The sequence below is a fragment of the Acanthaster planci genome, linkage group LG04, assembly GCF_054643075.1.
Source record: "Acanthaster planci isolate LZ-2023a linkage group LG04, COTS_SCS, whole genome shotgun sequence".
Taxonomy (NCBI): domain Eukaryota; kingdom Metazoa; phylum Echinodermata; class Asteroidea; order Valvatida; family Acanthasteridae; genus Acanthaster; species Acanthaster planci.
The window spans coordinates 9,858,395-9,873,312 of NC_141780.1; the positions used below are offsets into that span (position 1 = coordinate 9,858,395).

The window sequence follows — 14,918 nt, forward strand, 5'->3', positions numbered from 1 at the left end:
TAGACTTAGTGACTCCATCATTCAAGTTACGGGTACACACGGTTGCAATTCAGAAGTTTGCAATCACAAATTCCCTCCAGGTACTTACTCTCAAAAACGGGTGTTTTTAGGACCAATCAATGAGAGGGGTAAAGACCCATCCCCCAGAAAGAAAATGAAATGCAAACACTGCAAAGTCCACAATACTTCCGAAGAAAGACTAAGCAGCAACGCAACGGCACTTACTCACTTCGTTGTTCCCGCGTTTTCCACTTGCACTACAACTGCCGCCGAAGTTGACCCCAAAATTCGTCTTTAAATGTCACCAAAATACTTCTTCACTTCTGACACCATGTCATATCCTATGTTACTCTATTATTCAGGAAGGATATGAACTCAGATATGTAGGGTTCACGATTTATTGTAGCATTCTGGTCGATCGGTACATGTCACACAATCATGTGCTCACACAGGTTTCTTCCAAGTACCCAGGTGTGTCAAAGGTCATGCACTAACACAGTATATCCAAAGGAGGGCGCTGCGCCCCTCACACATAAATAAGCACTTAATTACCAGACCACGCAATGTGACTATGGGTTCATAGTGTCACACCACGGGTCCGTCTTTCCCATGGAGGGACAGCAATGGGTAGTGTTGAGAACCTGACAGACACCAACGAAAACTCAGGGTGCTAAAATTTTATGAACAAAATAAACTCTTAATTTAATCTACAATAATTCTATTTAAATTACCACCAACCCACAATTATCAAAGTAATTAAATTCCCCCCAAAATTACGTAACAATCAATATATACAATTCCCAAGTGTGGAGTACAATAGTACTAGTACCGGGTTTTGGTGACTATAATGTACCCCAGTGTACGTGTTTAGCTGCAATGGCTGAACCCAAGTCTAAGGTTGAAGCAACGTATTAACTGGCCTTGTCCAGTCACTCCGATTGGGACGTGAAGACAGCTTGGCCACAGTACGTTGCTCGCTGGGTAGACCCGGTAGTATATCAGTTCGCAGGCCTCAGGCTCCAGCACACATTGGTCCACACAGGACCCAATACAACCTCGTCAACCCACACAGGAGTCGACTCGTCGGCCTCCTCACACCAAATCCACTCGGGATTAAATTGGTCATCCACTAAGGAGAGTTAGCCCAGCCTTGTAGTACCCATGAGGAAAAGCCAGTTTATGACATACTGGCTTTATCAAGGGCCACGCCTGGGTACACACATTACCAATGTACACTCCACACAGGAGGTATGACTGCACACAGCACACAATTATTTTGCGTGCTGTCACGCATTATCTTCCCAGCTTTAACTCTGTGTGTGTTCAACTGCGAAAGCTTTAAACTTTGGCCGCAAAAGTTTCAACCTTGGGTACACGTAATTCGCACAAAGGGTGGAGTTTGTGCGTGACACACTACTGCCACCTGTAGCCACAATGAACGCTCGTACGCACAGTCCTTAACAGCCGTACATGTAGTTCCATGATACTATGTGGATTTGTTACTTTATTATTTATTGCGGTGTTTCTGTTCACTGTGATTTAATGAGTTCTAGAGATCTCCCCAGGAATAGTTTCTATTAACTGTTTAACTGTTTTGAACTTTTCAGAATGGCCAGCAAATGTACTGTATCCCTAATTGGTTTCTGTGTTCAAGAGCCGTGAAGTAAGCTTCAATGCACGGAGTGTGTATAGAGTTTAGCCAGGGTCTGATAAGGGCAGGCCTAGTTTATTTCAGATTATTGTCTACTCCTATCTTGAATGTAGCAACTCAGAGTTAATATTTCTTTATCGATACTGGAATCAATGTTTTTACTTTGAGGGTTTTCATTTAAGTAACTTTTACTCTGTAACCAATATACAAAAGGTTTAGGCTTTGAAATTAGTAAACTGTTAATACAGAGCAGAATGACATATACACATTTGAGGAATTTTATGAATATTTTTCAAAGTTTTTTCTTGTATTTTTTAATGTTCATTCTGCTGAATAATTATTTTACTTTAACCACTTCATGCCGGGGCATTTTTCAATGTTGATGATGCTGGGCCGGCATGACTATCATTTTTTCCATTTTTTCCATTCTGTGTCTTGCCTGCGTTCATCCCGATCGGTCGGGCGTTGTCAAGGAGGGCGAGAATACGCATCCTGCACGGGAGCGCGCACTCAAGCATGGCAGAGTTTAATGAGCTGAACGAGGGCTGGACCGATCACAGTTATTGTCATCCAGACAAAGGGAGTGTGAATAAACATGAGCTGAGGGGACAACTCATGATACAAACCTCCTGCACGCAGAAAGACGGGCGACTCGAAATCACAATTAAAAGATTTTAGAGACAAAAAAACTATTCAGTCTATTTCAATGGTTCCTATTCAGTCTATTTTGATGGTTCAAATGATGATGAATCTGTAGACCTATGACTGTTTTCAATATTTAGCTATAATACCACCACCCTGGTTGCCGTCTTCTGGACACTCACCTTTGTGTAGTTCCACTGTAATCATTGACTAGTGTACGTTGCAAACTTAAATAGGCTATTCAGAATTATTTTACATTCGCAAAAAGGCAGGCAACTCTTTTTTATTAGATCAACCTCGAAAAGTATGCTTGAAACGCAGAAGATCTGAGACTTGTTCCATGATGACCACGAAACATATATGGGAGTGGACCTAACAATCCAATTGCACTCCGCAAGCTCTTCCACAATATCGCGGTGCGACCACTAATATTAATTGTACTACGTTTGAAGTTGTAGGTCTAAATCCATCACCGACTTTACTAATTTGGGAATAACTTCAAAATTAACCACTTGACGTCGGATATTCTTAATAAAAAAAGCTGCCAGGGCATTATCGTAGACTAGGGCATACAGTATATTCCCGTTATAATGCTCTTACCGATATAACGCTCAATTTTCATTTCCCCGACTGCATGCCCTATCACCATGTACATTTTTATGTGGTTATAGCTATAGACTGCAGACACGCACTGAGCCATGGGCTGGCTGTCCATGCAGTGTGATCATGAGCACGTACTCACCACGGTGAGCCATGGCCGCCTGGCTTTGCTGTGGCAGCATGGTATTGATTATTTTCGCACTTCTTTATTTATTCTCGTGGTGTAGTTTGGGACACAATAATCAACATTGAGTTACTGCATGTAGTATTTTGTTACCTAAAGGTTTCTTTCCCCCAATAAATAAAACCAGCCGCTTAATTGGACATGTACGTGTATCTTCGTGTAGCAAATCTCATCTTTTCGCCAATCGTGCTCGGCATGACATGTCGGATCTGTTTTCACTTGGATTTTCTAATGACAGTACTTTCTGTGGTCACATGGTCATTAGGAAAAGTAAGCGATTGGACTGTCCATGAATGAGGTATGCAGTAGCAGTCAAAATGTCACGGTGGGTGTAGATGCAGTGCCTGTTCAACGATGCAGCATGCATGAGGACCTAGGGCAGTTTTTGAAAGCAGTTTTTTTTTATTCTTTTTGGAAGAAATATTCATGGACAGGAAAAAAATTGTATGCCCCCTCCCTATAATCCTTATACCGGGCTATGCCACTGTTTGCCCTCCCTTGACCTGTTTATCACAATATGGGCCAACAACCACTTATTTCATGTAACTTCATTTAGAAAACAAACCATTAAAAATAGATACAAAAGACAGGATTGCTCTCATCTTAATATTTATTATGGAACCACCCACAAAAAGTGAAACAAATGAAATTCTGATCATAATTATGAGTAACTGCAAAAACAGATAAATCCACCAAGCAAACTATCAATCAAATTCTGTAGAGCACAAATTCTTGATGTGAATTACAACCTCATTACCGCATGAAAACAAACCCGGAGTATGAATGTAACACTGTAGAGGATTATGAAATAAACTTATGAAATAAAGTAATGTCTACATGTATGTTTGTGTTTTCTGTGTTCATGTATTTAATTTGAAGATGTATTGCTCGTAATCGAAACGAGTGTGTTTCCACAAAATTTGGAGCCACAGCACAAGGCTAATCGCCCACCCCTTGCCCTCCAGACGCGTAGCGCACGCTTACAACGTGATACACAGACATCGTTTCCTATAGTCATGACAAGCGTAAAGAGCGATTAAAAAATCAATGATTTTTTACATTGATTACACAAACATCATAACAAAAAACCCCTTCCCGATTCCAATAAAAATAGGCCAAAAAAGTTCGCTTGACTACTTTCGTATCACAAGAGCCCAACTAATTGCCCAAACAGTGAATTGTTCATATCACTGCAAAAGACGTAGCGTACCGGCCAATGAGACTGTGCGTTTTCACGAGGTACTTTTTGCGAGACACAGCCATCCAATGGCAATATTCCGTCTCGACATCATGCTCCTTCAGCGACCATCAGTGTGCTTGGGTGACTGCGCCGCAGTGGGCGAGTGAACTCAGACCATTGATCAATGGTGTCATGCAGTTAGTGTCGAAAATCATAAGACAGATGGAAAATTAAATAAAAATGTCTCTCCATGACACAATTTGTGTTGGAAAGACCACTTACATGGATGTGGGCTCCTGTTGATGAATCTTCACATCCTTTCAGGTACACACAGGCCTATATGTACATGGCGTTTAGCTTCGTCGTCATCCATGGCAATCAAAAGCCTTTTAAAAATCCCTGGATCGATACTTTCACATGTATGTGTAGATGTATTTGCTTTTATTAGTCTCACATGCACATTAAACATGTTTTCATATGACAGTGAATTCTATTATTCTAAACACATCGCAATATATTTCATTAATTGAAACCGAAAGATCTTTCTGATGTAACATCAACCATGCGTTAATATACATGCAGACACATGCATACGTTGTACGTTTTTACATGGTCCCGTTGATTTTGTAATAACGAGAGTCAACTGTATTAACTTTAAACAAGGGAAAAAATCATCGCCCCGGTTTATTTCAAATTAGTAGAAGCTGACGATTGAAATGAAACATGCTTTCACAAAATCATAATACATAAAAATAACTTGCGTCCTGTGCTTTCTGCCTAAAGATTTGAAAGCTATAAAGCAAAAACACACAAGGTTCAGCCCAGGCCCCCAAATTATTTCCCCATTGTTCGGACAGGAACGAAGCAGCTGCGGTTTTTAGTTCGTTCACCCCATGGACCGACTCCACACACCGACTTTAGTGGACCATTCATAATTAAATTAACCTTCCTGCCATAAGGCTGGCCGGCACGCCCGCGGAATCTGGGGTTTATTCATTCTTTTTATATGTAAATGAAGCTCCCGGGCAGGGATAGACAGCGTTGCCAGGGGCTCTTTTGTTAACTTAGTCCTTGGGATCCCGAGTTTTAGACGCGGGGCGGAACAGTCAGTTAATTTCACGTTGCCGCCTTAGTTAACCAAAACTGTGTTTTGGTCATTCTGACTCCATGCTTTGACCAGTGAGCACATGAACATTGACTCCTACACCACTCAACCACTGTCCACTTTGCTGTGTCTTTTTTACAGAGTTCATCATTTTTAATGGGCATCTCAGAGTAGCAACTCTCTTGCTACCTGGGGTGCAACAAAAACAAAACACCTCTTTCGCCTCTACAGTTAGGTTTGTATTTGACTCATGATGCCGAGACAAAATATTAAGATTACAGGGTATCGAGACCTGAAAAGACTGGTCTGGAAACTGACAGCGCAGATTTTCACACTTTATTAGTGACACAACTACTCTGTAGACGTGTTTTATCAAGAAGTTAAAACAGTCTGCTGATCTTAATCTTGCTGCAGAGCTGCAAAGTAAAGAGCTATTGTTATGACTCATCCACCAGACTGCAGACGCCCATGATGCGATAATGCGATCAGCTGTCCATTGTTTACTGGAAGCTGCACGGTGTATTTGACCACGAATGGTTCGGCCAGCCTCGCTGAAGCGTTCATCTGTTCAATGTTGGCTGTCAGTGGGGCGTAGGATTTAGAAAGCGTTGAACACTTTCAAAAGCATTTGTATTTGACCAAAGCAGGCATAAACAGCATACTTACAACAAGGCTTGCTCCCATCACTGCCACTGTAATCATCATCTCTGAGTCAGATAGAAGAATCTAAGGTAGAATGTAGAAAAGCATTCAATAACTACATGTATTTCAACATCATTGTGTGTCCAGATCTCAAGTCAAATCCTAAATGTGTTTGGAGCTTCTTCTCAAGTAAGTGCTGTGACAATAGCACTGCCCCGTGGACCTAGTAGCACTGCCTACACGGGAAGCAAGGACAAGGCAAGCATCCTGAATGACCAGGTTGTTCAGTCTTCAACAAAAATGAAGACCCATGAACCTGGGCCATTTCTTATCATGGATGATATTCAAGTGAATGTCAACGGCATAGCCATGTTGCTGAAGAAGATGAATCCTCATAAGGCCGCAAGTCCAGATAATATTCTGGCCCGTCCACTGAAAGAACTTGCTAACATCCTTGGCCTCATTCTCACCATCCTATATAATGCTTCATTAGACGTGAGGATTGATCTCTCTGAAACATGGAAATCACCTAACATTGCACCCGCATGCAGGACAGGAAACAGAAAAAAACAGCCAACCACATGTACAGACCCATCTCACTAACAACCACAGGCTGCAACTGGGTTCTAGAGAATGTTATCCACACCTCCGTCATGCAGAACTTTCAATTACACATCATCCAGTTTGATTTCAAGCATGACTTCCAAAAGGCCCACTCATGCAAATCCCAGCTCTTCATCACAATTGAATGACATCAACCACAACCTTGATGAAAGTCTTCAAACTGACCTAATTCTACTAGACTTCTCAAAATCAGTTTTGTAAGTCCCTCATTACCACATCTTTCATAAGTTGCAGTTCTATGGCATCAGTGACAGTGTACTCACTTGAATTAGCAATGTCCTTCTGAGCAGAGTTCAGAAAGTTGTCTTTAAAGATCTATCACATTGCTTTTATGGAAAAAGGTTATTAAACAGGAAATTGATCATTATTAGCCATATAATGACTAATATGGCAGCTTCTCTTCGTATTGATAAAATATCTTCTTTTTGAATTTCAGTTCCACGGTGAGAATGCTCAGAGTAAAAGAAAAGTGTCAATGAGGGGGCTAACCAAATCTAACAATTTGATGATGTCATAACATGGCTCTCATTCCCCTAGAGATTTCTTGACCTTGCATCCGTAATAGGGGGCTTTTTTGTACAAGAACAGAGAAACAAACGGGTAAAGTAAGTTAAATGTCATTCTCGGCAAATAACTGTGGACATCTGCCTGAAATTCATCAGGACCTTACTCTGGTTCAAATTGGGACGGTTCAACTTTATCATATGATCCAGTATTGATCAACAGTGTCAATTTAAAAGCAGTTCCTAGTTACTCTTACTGTCCAACCTCTTTTCATTCAAAGTGCAAGCAAGCACAGCGCTCATGCACACAGGTGCATTTGTGCAGAAATAATAAAACAGTTGTTTAATTGCAGAATTGCAATGACCTCAACTAAACAGATTTCTACTGGATGCTCCTGACGACTTTTGTTTTCAGATTGCAGGATACAAAGGGGGACTTAAACTCGTGCTTTTGACATCAGTAGCAATCTTTATTTACATAATAGATTAATATTAATAATTATAGTTTTAAATGTAATTAAATTTCATTAAAAATAAATTTTGAATTGCCAATGTGGTTGCTCTTTAACCACTTCTTGCCGGGTGACCCGTTTTCCAGCACATAGGCTTTATATGCAGAGCTGGGAGAGCCCGAAAACGGGACAAAAGAGTTTGGCCTTATAACAAAAGGCCGTGCTTTGCACGAAAGACTGAGCTGCTGGGCATTACTGCCTTTTTTCACTCTCAATAGTGGAGATAATCCAGCCTTGTTTTAAAACGGTATGTGGGTGGAAATGTCTGTTAAATGAAATTATGAATTTTTGAAGATTTTTGAAAACTGAAAATCTCAAAAATCATCCCGTATGTGTGCAATGCATTTTCCTTAGCACCTGACAGCATGTGGTTAAAGGGGCCATCATGGAATCAATCTCCTGTATCATCTGGTGTGCCCCAAGGTACCATCTTTGGCCTCTTCCTATTCTCGGCCTACATCAATGATCTCACAGGCTTTATTGCTGGAGACTCCACTGTTAGACTATTTGCTGATAACAATGCTGTCTACAGCCAACTCACCCAGGTCAGTTCATGTACCTGAGGAAACAGCCTCAAGTTTCTCATCCTGGTGTTACTGAGCAGATCCACTCAGAAATAAGGATTGGGGGAAACAGCCAGTTCCAATGTACATATTTTTATTAGGGTGTATTAAGAGTAATAAATAAAAATTTAAATTTGGAGAAAATAAATAACCAATAAATTACATGAAATTTTGTTGCCTTCTTACAGGTTTAAAGTTGATTGTTACAGGACAGCAATTCCCCTACTTGTCAATAGTCCCAACTATACTTTTTTAATTAAGAAAAGTTGGTGATGAATGTTGAAGTCTATTTTATTTGGGACTTCTAACTCATGCCAGATTCTCCATTATTAAGAATTCAATGTAAGGAATGCATAGCACCTGTAGATCTACTTAACACAGAATGGGTCAGTGGTTATTGTTCTGGGCTGAATACCTCAATCAAGCCTACCAGTCTTGAGATTCCTAACCCTTGTAATTCTTGTAATTGGAATGTTCAGCTCTTAAGTGTTCTTTTATTGTACTTTAATTGGATCTTTCCGAATGGGGTAAATACCTATTGTGTAAATAGTGGGTATATAAGGATTAGCATGCCTAGTTTCGGTAGAGTGCCACATTGACACGGTGGGAAGTGGTGGTGTTTGGACGGCCTGGCAACGGTGACTCTGATGGCCACAGACTACCGGACAGCTAGCTTCCGCAGGAGCTACACTGAATCCTTCCAGCATCCACCACCACCACCACCACATACCCACCATTCGTGTCTATTAATTACTTATATCTGTACACTTCCTCAAATTGGCTAAGACCAGGGGCTTTTACGTCCGGCACTCTCGAGCTTCCTGTAAGTTAACCTTTGTTCAATTGTTTGCATGGCTTTATTTTGTTGCATTTTTGCATGCTTTCCTTATGTTTAATTGAGTTGATGCAATCAAAAGTTTCATTTTGCTAAGTGCTTGTTTGTCGTTCTTTTGGTTTCCAACACGCAGGGTTTTCGGGCTTGGGCTCAGCTCAGATTTGAGGAAGGCAATCCATCGACACTAATTTTTTTTTTTTTTTTTTAATTCTTTTTGGATTTGTATATAAGTTACAATTTGTTTAATTTTGTCCATCGCTATTACGTTTCAATTGATTTTGCTTTTTTGCAGTTGCAAAAGCTTGTTCATTTCGTTTCGCAATCCATTCATGTTCGTTTATTTTTCCGTTTATTTTGAAGATTATATGTTCTGAAGATTTCTGTTAAAGCCTCACAGAATTAAAACTACATTTGTAATTTTGTTCTGAACAGTTGGTTTGCTTTGTCAATTTGTTATTAATGTCTTGCTTGGGCAACTTCCAACCACGCCATCCCACAATTCACATTCCATCTGTGACACTACTGTAATATGTACCACATTACCCAACGTACCAAGAATAGTCTATGTATTCGTAAAAGGAATATTATTTACAATTTGATTACAAGTATAAAACACATATGTACAAAAATAATATTTTACCATTGACAATACACTTCTGGTTCTCATATTAGAGGTATTCAACTGTTATTTTCCAAGGCGGGAGTGAATGGTGCTAGCTTTAGATCATGCCAATAATATCTATTGCACACTCTAGAGTTGGCAACTTCTGACCTTTAGTATTTGTTTTGCACTCATGCTCATGCGTTGCCCTTGTGTATTAACTCTTTCACTATGGAATATTTATTGACCGTGACATTGTTTTGCTTTCCAGAAGATGATCAGCACGAGGTTGTAATAAGAAAACTAGCATAATGTGTTAATTCTTGAAGCTGAAAGGCAGAATAAGGCTTCAAAGTAAAGCTGACAATATGAAGAATATGATGCAAGATCGCAGTGACTAATTATATTAATTTATTGTTCCTTAAGGATTGTCAAATATGAAAAAGTGATAAATATTGAAAAATAATAAAACATTACTGGAAATTCCAGATGAAATATTAGTAATACTGCAACCAGTTTTGTTAATGGTGATTTATAAACTGAATATTACAGAAAACACATATACAAAAACACAACATTCCAATGGTGAGTTATAAATTTTGGGTGAAGTATCAATACGCACATATAAAGGAATGTTTCCTTATTCTTACTTGAAACAGGTGCAATACATGTATATATAGGTGGAAACATACATGTGCCATGAGTGTGTACAGCAATGACTTGAAGTTGTTTTCCCACAGATTTCAAACACTATCTGCAGAGGTTTCATACAAAGAAATCCAATGTCACATATTGGTATTCAAAGTAAATAACTATATAAATATTAACAATGAAGATATCAAAGATATCAAAGCAAAGACTTTTACAGCCGTTTCAAATACATGTACGTATACATGCACATGCATTCCATTACAGTCCAATCTATGAAAGAGCCAGTCTAAAGAAATTGTTCATGGAACAGTGTGGTATTTGTAGAGACAGTCCAATAGATGGGGCCTGTCACTGCATCCCATACAAAGTTTGTACATTGCGCTTGACTGGTGTTGTACACTCTATGCAGTTTTGGTCTGTTCGACATGACCAATGAGGTGACTGTTCCCCTGCAGATGTTTTACAGGGTTGCTTGAGAGTGGTTGTCCTACACTACACAAGTGCGTGGTTCATCATTGGACACAAGGCGGTCGCCTCTTCCAACAGAGCCGAGATGAGCTTCAGTTTGAATTGTCACAGACTTCACCTCTTGATATTGTTTCATGTCAGTGTGTACAGGATATAGGCATTCAAACTGACAGACCTCTAGTAGCCAGAAGATTATTCATTTCCACCACTTGACCGTTTTATGTGTAAAATGTCCATAGTAAGAAACACACTGGCCAACCCAGTCACAGCCATCCATCAAAAAGTTTTACTTATTTACAATTCATGGCACTTCACTGTTCATTTCCGACAGGTGCTTTTGTTGACACCAGGACACAAGGTTTGCAAGCCTTTTGTCTCCCTATGCTAAGCACAAGTTTTTGTTGTCTTCACTCTGGAAAGTCTATAACTGACAGTGCTGTAGGTAAATTACAGTGTGTTCAGTTCAGGGGGAAAGTTCTTTCGGTTGATATGTAGCATTCTGGTGTAATATATTTTCCTGGAGTTGAGAAGATCAATTAGGTGAAGCTTGTGTAGTTCCAATCTGCGAATACATGGTGGCCTTTACCAGGGTTCTTCAGAAGGTAATGAAAAATCTTTTCTGATTGTCTGGTTGCATCGTCTTGGTTGTAGGATGTTTCTTTACCAAAGTAAACATGGAGAGTGTAAAGGTACCCAGTTGACCTGTCACATAGGCCAAAGGTCTTTATATGATGCTTTCAGGACTTTAATGGGTTGTATTACTTGTAACACTTAGCATTGAGAAATTGATTGCCTCAAATCTGTCCCTGGCAAACAGCTGACTAGGGATTGCAACCATTATACCTTGAGGACTGGCTGCTTGTTCAGGCCCATTGCTATCGGAATGGCAATGAATTTCAGAAGCTCACCTCCTGGTTATCGCTTCCAGTTACCAAAGATAGATCTCTGACGTAGAGGAAGGTTCACCTGTATTCAGTGTTTGGCATTGTCATTGATTATATTTCTGATACTCTGCAAAACACTGAGTGACAGCAGAGCATAGAGACAGTGGGTTGAGCTGCCATCCACATTCGCATTGACACCTAGTGCTTCATTTGGGATGAAGCAAAATGCCTGCCAAACTTCATGATCTTATGCTTTGAAAATGCTTTTCCATTTCATTCCTGCCATAGTGTCAGTAACACCCCCATGGCCCCTGGAATGCTTCTGGGGTTGGACTCACTGTTGGTTGTGCAATTGTTTGTGCAATGCACTAAGAGTGTCATGAATACAGTCCCTATCATCAGAATCAAGACCAGAATTTTCATCGCACTCGACTGGCTGGTTTCCTGGCTGCAGTTTTATGCTTCACTTTCATAGGAATTTTCTTCATTTGACGACCACTTTCACAGCAGATTCATGGCATGTTGAGAGGAAATTCTCTGCGATCATGAGCCACAAGCACCAGGTTCACTCTCCGCCATGTTGGATTTGAGTGTCGCACACTCATTGATTTCTGTGAATTTTTGTTGTATTTTTTGTTGTAGTCTCGTCACCATTGGGTATTCTCAGAAAAAGTATTATAATATGCGAGAATGTAATCCCCTCCAAGGTATACGATTGGCTGGTGATGGTCATTGATCCTTGATTAGCCAATGATAAGCCACGCCATGTATTGTTTTGACTGAGCCACTGTTAGCGGCTTTCCTTTAAGTTTAGACTTCTTGAGCCGGTTTCGCTGATTCATACCAGTTTGCCAAAAGTTAGTAAAGCAGCATTGTGGTATTCAGCTGCAGTCATGCACACTCGCCCACATAAAACCAGAGTTGTCCCAGCCCTCGGGTCACCCATTAAAGAACTGCATACTTCTGATAATACCAGGGCAGTGCATGCTGCAGCCTCATGTCCTTCACTCCCATGTCCCTCTACCGCACAGGCCCACTCAAGTGAGCATCAATAACCATGCCTCTCCCACTCCCAGAAGTCATGCCCGATCTGCGAACATGTCAGCAGAGTAAACCAAATTACTTCCTGAGTTAGTGCCCCAGCCTTCTCAAGCAGGACCGGCACTTCATCTGAAAGAAATAGGCATCCTCACCATCAATACTTGTGCCACAGGAAACATGATAAGTGCAGCTGCTTTAAAACATATTGCGGCCCCAAACAAGGAGAGCTCCCAGTTTAAAATGGTTTATTCCCACACACCGGTAATGGGTGAGACGCAAATCACTCTCTCATGTGATGGGCTTGACTATTTGTTTGAAGCCCTTCAGATTGAGAACCTACTATCCTGGACAAAATAGTTGGGACGCCTTGTGGCATGCCCTTCATAGAGACCAATGACTTGGCCGACCTGCCAAACTCTTGGTCTCCCTTGCTAATGGAACAACAGTACTCAACGGTTCCCCCTAAGTCACACATAGGCCTCACATTGTCCACCATGCACAAATATTTTGTGCCCATTCCACTTCATCCACCGTCTTAACTGGAGAGTTCACTGAGTTTCAACTCCCAAAAGACATTTTATCACTGGACAGAACTTTCACCCCTGAGCCCTGCACTTATGCCCCTAGTGCCAAACCTGGCCACCCCCTGATAATATTGACAATGTGGCTGGGAAGATCAACATTCGTAACCTCAACCCACTTTCAGGTTGGCAATGCCACAAGCGCTTAAAAGGCCATGAGCACTTTTGTCAAGTCTGCCCTGTGTTCGTGCCCGTCCAACATGGGGTAACATGCAAACAAGATTCCAACTACAGCAGCCCAAGGACCCCCACTCTCTTATTAAGTCTCCCTTGTTCCTGACAACATTCTTTCTGTAGAAACAAGAGCCATGTTCCAGTCCCTGAACCAGGAATTGCTGAGGTCTTCACACCCAGAGTTAGCTAGGTACAATGGTTATGCTGGACATTTGAAGCTGTTGTCAACATGTTCCCCGTCCAGCGCTCACAATGCAAAGGCTGACTCTCACAGTATCCTAAGGACAACCGCAAGAGTTACAACAGAAGTTTGACGAAATTGAAAAATGGTGTCTTCACTTGTCCAGATGACATAGGCATCACCATCATCATCATGGGCCCTGGTGATTTGTCAAATGAACAACACTTATCCTGCTGTGAAGTGACTTAAGTCATTTGAGTACAAGGCAGTGATGTGCATACATGAACACACATTCATGTCTCATGCATGTCGGTCAAAAACCATCCACCTGCTGTCAGTGCACAATATGAACAATTTATAAATCAGCAAATATGGGTAACTACCTTTACATAATGGGCCAGGAAGTTACTGTGATAGGATTTCGATTCAAGGGAGAAATTGAAAGACACAGTCCTACATGTAGCCAGCATAGTGTTTGGCTGTGGGCCAAGCTACACCGACCACAAAATGGTCTATTGCAAGCGAGTGATACTGCATGTGCTGTGTACAATCATGCAATGTACATGTACACGGTACATGGAGGTGTTCTGCTGATGACATCATCAAATCAGCCTGGGAGCGTGAACGGTTAAAAGGGGATTATTTGCAGGAGGGGAAATGCAAGATCTTTTATTCATTTTGGGCTCTTGATTAATTGGGTAAACATTGAATTTATGATGTTTTTGAAATGGTTATGCATTTGAAATACTTCACATGAACTAAATGTTTTCTATTTCTGTTAACCTTTAATGTTCGCACATCCCTTTTTCATATGAATAGCATTATAAGTTTGTGTAGGTACTTGAAGTGGCTCATTAATTGTAGCACATGTATTTATATTTTTATTTGCATTAAGGACACTCTTTATATGCCACCAGCCAGTGAAATCAGCCTTGAAGAGCACTGCAAATACAAGTAAGACTCCTTATCGGAATATTATGTTAGCAGTTGTTCATTGTGAAGATTATTCTGCAAAGTTGTTTGGGAAAGGGGGAAAACAAAGGATTAGGCATTGTTTATTGGCTTGTTTCTTTAAGATACATTTATACTGTACATATCCATGTAAAGGCATACAGTTTTGTCACTTCAAGTGATATTTAAAGAGAAGATATTATGCTGCTCAAGGTTTCAAGAAAAACATTTTCATTGAAATTCTTTGGTGAAACACAGTATGAGGTGTTTCTGATATATAATCATGTGAGCAATTTTGCAAAAGTGAGTTTGATGTACGGTTTTTATTGTAAGCTATTGTTGAAG

General features: G+C 40.5%; 1 protein-coding gene across 6 annotated transcripts in view; it reads left to right on the plus strand.

The window, feature by feature from the left end:
* poglut1 (protein O-glucosyltransferase 1) overlaps positions 1 to 14,918 on the plus strand; it is a 166,363-nt gene that overhangs the window by 107,485 nt on the left and 43,960 nt on the right. For all 6 annotated transcript variants that reach the window (XM_087136051.1, XM_087136052.1, XM_022252495.2 and 3 more), the window contains one exon: positions 14,518 to 14,576. In XM_087136051.1, the coding sequence (XP_086992177.1) occupies positions 14,518 to 14,576 (59 nt within the window). The remainder of the gene's footprint in view (positions 1 to 14,517; positions 14,577 to 14,918) is intronic.